The 8,128-nt window shown below is 37.8% G+C and overlaps 1 protein-coding gene across 1 annotated transcript in view; it reads right to left on the bottom strand.

Annotated features, from left to right (window-relative positions):
• Positions 1-1,807: 1,807 nt before the first annotated feature.
• LACTB2 (lactamase, beta 2) overlaps positions 1,808-8,128 on the bottom strand; it is a 30,635-nt gene continuing 24,314 nt past the window's right edge. The window contains exons 5-7 of the mRNA XM_012000098.1: positions 5,141-5,289; positions 3,091-3,172; positions 1,808-2,446 (exon numbers count right to left, since the gene is read on the bottom strand). Coding sequence (XP_011855488.1) covers positions 2,403-2,446; positions 3,091-3,172; positions 5,141-5,289 — 275 coding nt within the window. The 3' untranslated portion in view covers positions 1,808-2,402. The remainder of the gene's footprint in view (positions 2,447-3,090; positions 3,173-5,140; positions 5,290-8,128) is intronic.

Below are 8,128 nucleotides of genomic sequence, written 5' to 3'. Positions count from 1 at the left end.
AAATCCTTTGGCCTCAGCCTTGACTGCACTGTTGGCTTCCCTGGTTTTGAGGCTTTTGGACTTGGATTGAGCCATGCTACCAGCTTCTCTTTTTCCCCAGCTTGCAGGTAGCCTATTGTGGGATTTTGTCTTGTAACTGCGTAAGCCAATTCTCCCTAATAAACTCCCTTTTAGATATACATTTGTATTATCGGTTCTGCTCCTCTAGAGAACCCTAACATAGTATCATTCAGTGATATTAAGTACATTGACAGTGTTTTGCAATCACCGCTACCACCTATCACCAGAACTCTTTTCATCTACCCAAACTGCAAAACTTCTTACATGAAACACTAACTTCCCATTTCCCCTTCCTCCTAGTCCCTGGTATCCACCATTCTTCTTTCTGTCTATGAATTTGACCACTCTAGGCACCTCCTATAAGTACTATTGTATAGTGTTTATCTTTTTGTGACGGGCTAGTATATCACTTAGCATAACGTCTTCAAGGTTCATCCATGTTGTAGCACATGTCAGAATTTCCCTCCTTTGTAAGAAGAAATACATTCCGCTGTATGTGTATAGCATATTTTATTTATCCAGTCGTCCTTCAACAGACATTTAGGTTGCTTCCACCTTTTGGCTATTGTGAATAAAGTTGCTGTGAACATGGATGTACAAATGTCTGTTCAAGTCCCTGCTTTTCATTTTTTGGGTATATAGTCAGAAGAGAAATTGCTGACCATATGGTAATTCTAAAGGTTTTTTTGAGGAAGCACCATACTGTTTTCCATAGTGGCTACATGATTTTATGTTCCTATCAGCAATGCACAAGGATTCCTCCACATTCTTGCCAACACTTGTTATTTATTTTAATTTTTAATTTTTAATAACAGCTATCCTAATGGGCCTGAAGTGGTATCTCAGGGTTTTAACATTTATCTAATGATGAGTGATGATGAATATCTTTTCATGTGTTATGGGCCACTTGTATATCTTTTGTGGAGAAATGTCTATTCAAGTTCTTTGCTTATTTTTCAATTAGGATGATTTTGTTTTTGAGTTTATAGTTATTTTGTAATAAGAACCAGTTCTAGGAATACGGGTCTAGGTCTTCAAAGCATGAGAATAAGTGTATTAGAATGGCATGAAAATTCTAGGGACCTTGGGAAAAGAGGCAGAAAGAGATGAAGCTGCCAAAGAAAACTAAAAAAATGTTAAGTCTGGCTGGGTGTGGTAGCTCATGCCTATCATCCCAGCCCTCTGGAAGGTTGAGGCAAGAGGAATGCTTGAGCCAGTTCAAGACTAGCCTAGGCAACACAGTGAGATTCTATCTGTATAAAAAATAAAAACATTAGCCAGGTGTGGTGCTGTGTGCCTGTAGTCCCAGCTATTCAGGAGGCTGAGGTGGGAGGATTGCTTGAGCCTGGGAGGTAGAGACTGCAGTGAGCTGAGATTGCACAATTGCACTCCAGCCTAGGTGACAGAGAGAGACTGTCTCAAAAACAAACAAAAAACTTTTTAAAGTCTCACTCTTTAGAGAAGAGTAAACAAAATGCACTCAGAATTCTGGGCATATTTTAGTATTGTAGTTTGAGAACTGTATAAGTAAGCACTGGTGGACTGCCTTGTGAACCTAACCACTATATAGGAACACTACTTATATAAAAATATAAAAAATGCCCTATGTTATAATCCTTTAATTTAAATGTAAACTTTTGGTATATAATTCATGTATAAGCTGATGACTATTTACATACTAAAATTTAAACTTGGGAAGTATGTTGGTTGCATTAATGGATTACAGAAATAATTACTCATTATATAATACTTTAAATTAGGAATTTAATATTTTTCAATCACCAAAAATTCATTTGCATGAATCATTTGTGGTATACCAGAATAAGAAAATACACATGATACAGAGTTATGGAACGAATAGATAGTCATGATATAGTTGATAGAAACATCAAGACAAAGCAATTATGTACAGATAGAGACAAGGGTTGAGAAAAGAGTAAGGGTGCATAGAAATCTGTGCTGTTAAATAAAGTAGCTATAGAAAACAGTATTACTGATCACTAATAATAGATAACTGACCACCAAAAATAACATCAAGTTTAAATTGGATAAATTTTATTATTTTTAAAGTAACCATTTTATTGAATCTATTGAAAACTGATAAACTATTAGATTCTGAATTTTTGGTAAAACGTTATAAGACCAAGGTTAGAGAAATAACCTATCATATGGTCGTATAATGTAATTCATATATTTTAGCATAAATATAACATTATTTTAAAGCATATCTAGGGTTATTTTCAATGTTTTATACTTTTATACTGTCTATAAAATAACCTATAGTTAAGAAAACATACCATTCTCTCAAAGCAAAATAAAACAAAGCTTTCTTTAATCTGAAACTAAAGATGAGCTTTCCATTTCTTGTCAGGATCTGTGCTGCTAACTGTAGAAAGAAAATCAGAGAGTAAAAATTTAACAATAGATAAGTAAATGCACTGGATTTTAAGTTACCTTGTGGCTAGAAAAAGCACTCATTCTTAAAATAATTTTGTTGCTCAATATAAAATTGGGTATTTTTGGTACATGTAAAAACATTGCTAAGGCTTCCACATCAAATTCAAGCTTAGAATTCTGGCTTTTAAGGATTACATTTCTATAAATTATTAGTTTGACAAACTAACACTAGAAAATAATTACATAATTACTGCTTTAACATCTCTGAGTTTACTACCTTTACCACTGTTTAAAACCTTTGGCTGTTCCCAAATCTACCACATGTAAAATTCTTCATGGTTTTTGGGTCTGGGAGAATAGAAGTTATCTTCCTACTACATGTCTTTGATTGCCATTCTGGTGAGTAAGGATTGGAATTCCAACTGAGATTCTAATTCCCATGGGAGCCTTTGGTTCCAACTTGTGGTCAACTGGCCCTGTGCTACTGACCTTCCCAGCGCCTGTCTCTCTCCAATTTAAAGTGATATTCATGGGAGAACTCTGATGGGTATTATTTTTCCTCGAAGGAAACTAAGGCATCTGCAAAAATATTTTAAATGCTGGTAACAGAAGAAAATTTGGAAGCATACTCACATATTTTTCCTTCTTTTTCTAGTTTTTTCAAATGAAGCAAGAGATTACGTTTAGCCATTTCATGTAAATTCTCAGGAGTATTCTAAAAGAAAAATGAAGGTGAAAAAAATTCCTTCTTTTTAAAAAAAGAACAGTTAATTTTTTTGAAAGCTTTGAAGAAAAGCAAAATGTAACAAAAGTTTATCTTAAACACATTTTTAACTTAACGTTTTTCACAATTTCACTTTGTATACATCTTGTTTTATATTCTATCTATACTCCTATAGATAGAATAGGTTGTAAGTGCCATAAAGACAGTAGCAGTATCTGTTCTTTTTTTTTGAGACAGAGTTTCACTCTTGTTGCCCAGGCTGGAGTACAATGGCGCGATCTCAGCTCACTGCAACCTCCGCCTCCCAGGTTCAAACTATTCTCGTGCCTCAGCCTCCCGAGTAGCTAGGATTACAGGCGTGTGCCAGCATGCCTGGCTAATTTTTGTATTTTTAGTAGAGATAGGGTTTCACCACATTGGCCAGGCTTGTCTCGAACTCCTGACCTCGGGTGATCCACCCGCCTTGGCCTCCTAAAGTGCTGGGATCACAGGCGTGAGCCATCATGCCCGGCCCAGCAGCAGTATCTGTTTTGTTCATTACTGAATATTCAGTGTTTAGCATAATAATACATAGCAGAAACACATTGATATTTTATGAATGAATAAATGTAAAAATTATTCTTAGAATGTTTTCATGATGCTACAGACAGTTGGCCCTATAATTTATTTATTAGGTTACACGGTAATATCTTTGTATAGTTTAATTTAAATTTAATTTTTTAAAAAAAGTTTTTGGGGTGGGCGCAGTGACTCACACCTGTAATCCCAGCACTTTAGGAGGCCGAGGCAGGCGGATCACCTGAGGTCGGGAGTTCAAGACCAGCCTGACCAACACTGAGAAACCCTGTCTCTACTAAAAATACAAAATTAGCCAGGTGTGATGGCACATGCCTGTAATCCCAGCTACTCGGGAGGCTGAGGCAGGAGAATTGCTTCAACCCGGGAGGCGGAGGTTGCAGTGAGCTGAGATGGCACCATTGCACTCCAGCCTGGGCAACAAGAGAGAAACTCTGTCTCAAAAAAAAAAAGTTTTTGAGATACAGTCTTGCACTGTCACCAAGGTTGGTGTGCAACAGTACGATGTCGGCTCACTGCAGCCTTTACTTCCCAGGCTCATGTGATCCTCCCATCTCAGCCATCCGAGCAGCTGGGATCACAGGCATGTGCCACCACGCCCGGCTCATTTAAAAAATTTTTTGTAGAGTTGAGGTCTCACTATGTTGCCCAAGCTTGTCATGAACTCCTGGGCTGAAGCAACCCTTCCACTTAGCCTCCCAAAACGCTGGGATTACAGGGGTGAGCCACTATGCCTGGCCACAAAAGCTTACATTTTAAACCTCTAAGCTATGCTACCTAGACAGCAGACATCTAATAAACATTTGCTGAAAAACTGAATTATACTGAATGCTATATAGTGCTGTCAATACAGTGATATTCTCAGAGGCCACTGAGGTGTAAGGCTCTTTCCCTACATACTACTTTACTCGTGTTCTTTGATTTTTTTTTTTCCTTTTTCTCCATTGTTTGGCATTGCTACTACTTCTCACTGCTTTGCTACTACTTCTCACTGTTACCATCCCAATATTTGTGTCTAGCAAGTCACCCCTCCTTTCTTGGTGCAGGCTAGCACACGAGATAATCAAGATGGCTAGAATAATCCAAAAATTATTACAAAATGTAATCATCAGGCTCTTGGTAGTTCCTCCTAAATAGGCAGTTTCTCCTACAATAGTCAAGTATATAAAGTTCAATGATGGCTCAAAATGGCTATCTTTGTTCTCTAAGGCCAGTTTTTGTTTAATTTTAGCGCTGTAGAAAGTTTAGGCTGCTGGTCTCACATCTAGAAAAGTGGCATAACTTCTGATCTGGGATATGATAAGTTTACCATTTCTATAGTCTACTAAATAGATAATTCTGATAAATTTGTGACTACATACAAATAAGAAAACTGAAAATTACCTTGTAAATAATTTTTACAAGCTCCATTACTGTAAATGATTTCTCAAAGTTCTCACGAAATAATGTAAGAATTTGCTGCTCTCGGATATTTCTGTGAGAAATGTATTCTTGAATTTTAGCTTCAGCATTATGAATTACTGGGCCATGTCCTGAATTAAAATAATTATGAGTTACTTCAGCCAGATAAAAAAATACTAAGTACAACAGAAGCTAACTCACTCTATGAACTATTTGGAAAGCTATACAGGTGAAAGAGATTTAAAAATTATGTACAATGCCCCCCAATTAGAAAATTATAGCAAATACAATCTATAGAAAATATTGTGTACATTAAAAATAGGAATAAAAATTTAACAATAAAATATAGCAATAAAAATAGCAACTACAATAATAACAATAGGTAATGTTTATGGAGTGCTCACTATGTGCTAGGCACTGCCCTAAATGATTAACATACATTATTCTTACAAGAATCCCATGAAGTAGGTACAATTATTATACCTTTCTTATGGCAGAAACTGAGGCATACGGAGGGTAAATAATCTGTCCACAGTTACATAGCTAAGAAGGGGTAGAGTTAGGATTCTGACAGGATCTCTTAAACACTCTGTGCTCTTGACAATTAGGCTAAGCTTATAAAATACTGCAAAAGGAGAATGTAAAAAGCAGTTTCATGTACATGACCAAGCTCTATTAAAAATTCACAAGACCCACAGTAGAACTTTAAGAATCCTATGTATACGCTTATGTATGTCAGAAATTTTGACAACCCAGATTAAGTTATACTATAATTTACCTCCCCTTTAAGATAGTACATATTAATATTATATATTATACAAGTCTGGAAGAATGATGTTCTTGAATATTTGAGAACAAAATACTCAGAAGCAGGCTAACCTGTTATGGGATCTGGTTAGACACAGACCTATCATTTATTTGCTGTGTGGCTAATAAATGAGGAATTATCTGAATCTCTCCAAGCTGTTTCTTCTGATGTGTGGTGAGGAAACCACTACCTACTTTACAGGGTTTTGGTGAGGATGACAACTGTAAAGGCCCTTGCACAAAACCTGATGGCTAGAAGGCTTTAATATTATGGTAGCTATGGCTACAGAGCATAATTTACATATAAACAACTGCTGTGCTAGTAAGCCACTTCACTGGATTCATTAAAGCACTCTAGAATCTTTACTAGGCAGCCTCTCATTAGCTTAGCCTGAATGTGAATTCACCGAACGTCTGCCCTCTTCTCTTTAAAAATAGCTGTCTTTAGCAAAAACAAAGCAAAACAAACAAAACCCCCAAAGCTATCAGCCTGCAATCCTTTAACATCATCATATTAATCTAAATGCCTAGCTCTACTGTATGTTTTTTATTTCCCCAGCAGTAGGAACTCATCACAGAGTATAAATGTGTTGAAGATACTGGATGGATGGATCTTTCAATGGGTTAGGAGCAAGTTAGAAGAACTTAGAAAAATTAAGTGACCTAGTCCCTTTTTCCTTTTGGGCCTTTTTTAGCTTTTTTTTTTTTTTTTTTTGAGAAGGAGTCTCACTCTGTTGCGTGATCTCTGCTCACTGCAACCTCCGCCTCCCATGTTCAAGTGATTTTCCTCCCTCAGCCTCTTGAGAAGCTGGGATTACAGGTGCCCGCCACAATGCCTGGCTAATTTTTGTATTTTTAGTAGGGATGGGGTTTCACCATGTTGGCCTGGCTGGGCTTGAACTCCTGACCTCAGGTGATCTGCCTGCCTTGGCCTCCCAAAGTGCTGGGATTACAGGCATGAGCCACTGCGCCTGGCCATTTCTTAGCTCTTAAGATGAAGGAGAGATTGATATTGTAGAACAGTCCAGTGAGATCTGAGATACTAATATGTTTCTCTTTCTGGAGAATGGAAATAAGGATTACCATTTTATAGTTGATATAGAAGCTATTGGTATTTCAATATTGTAAATTAAAAAAACTAAAGCTCAGAGGTCAAACATTACCCAAAGTTACACAGCTAAAATGTGGTACTAATACAAATCAAGTTAACAAAAATGACGGTGGCTTATGGAATGAAAATATTTTCCCATTTCGATGTAAGCTTATTTCTTTGCACTGTTCTATTAATAACTGTATGTTGAAAAATAACCCTCATATCTTTATCAAAAGTTATTAATATGGCTCTCGGCCTTCTCTTTAACTGCACAGCTAGAGAGGACTTAGGGGTGTATTTTTTTCCTTTTTTTTTTTTTTTGAGACAGAGTCTCACTCTGTTGCCCAGGCTGGAGTGCAATGGCGGATCTTGGCTCATTGCAACCTCCACCTCCCAGGTTCAAGCAATTATCCTGCCTTAGCCTCCTGAGTAGCTGGTATTATAGGTGCCTGCCACTATGCTCGGGTAATTTTTTTATTATTAGTGGAGACAGGGTTTCAACATGTTGGGCAGGCTGGTCTCGAACTCCTGAACTCGGGTGATCTGCCCACCTAGGCCTCCCAAAGAGGGGTATATTTTAAAGAAGTAGTTTATATGTTTTTTTTTTTTTTTTCCCGAGACAGAGTCTTGCTTTTGTCACCCAGGCTGGCACACAGCGGTGCGATCTTGACTGACTGCAACTTCCATCTCCCACGTTCAAGCGATTCTCCTGTCTCAGCCTCCCAAGTAGCTGGGATTACAGGCGTGTGCCACCACGCTCAGCTAATTTTTGTATTTTCAGTGGAGACGGGGTTTCACCATGTTGGCCAGGCTGGTCTCGAACTCCTGACCTCATGATCTGCCCGCCTTGGCCTCCCAAGTGCTGGGATTACAGGTGTGAGCCACCGAGCCTGGCCTTATATGTTATCTCTTCAAGGCCAAATACATACAGAGACAAGCCAAAATGAACCTTCCTCATCATCTGACACAAATGGTTTGCTAGGTTTGAAAAACTATCCACTTTGGCATGCCGGTAAACCCAGCACTTTGGGAGGTTGAGGTGGGAAGACTGCTTGAGGTCAGGAGTTTGA

The sequence above is a fragment of the Mandrillus leucophaeus genome, unplaced genomic scaffold, assembly GCF_000951045.1.
Source record: "Mandrillus leucophaeus isolate KB7577 unplaced genomic scaffold, Mleu.le_1.0 Scaffold616, whole genome shotgun sequence".
Classification (NCBI taxonomy): Eukaryota; Metazoa; Chordata; class Mammalia; order Primates; family Cercopithecidae; genus Mandrillus; species Mandrillus leucophaeus.
The sequence above is the reverse complement of the archived record's forward strand: the minus strand, read 5'-3'. Positions and strand labels throughout refer to the sequence as shown.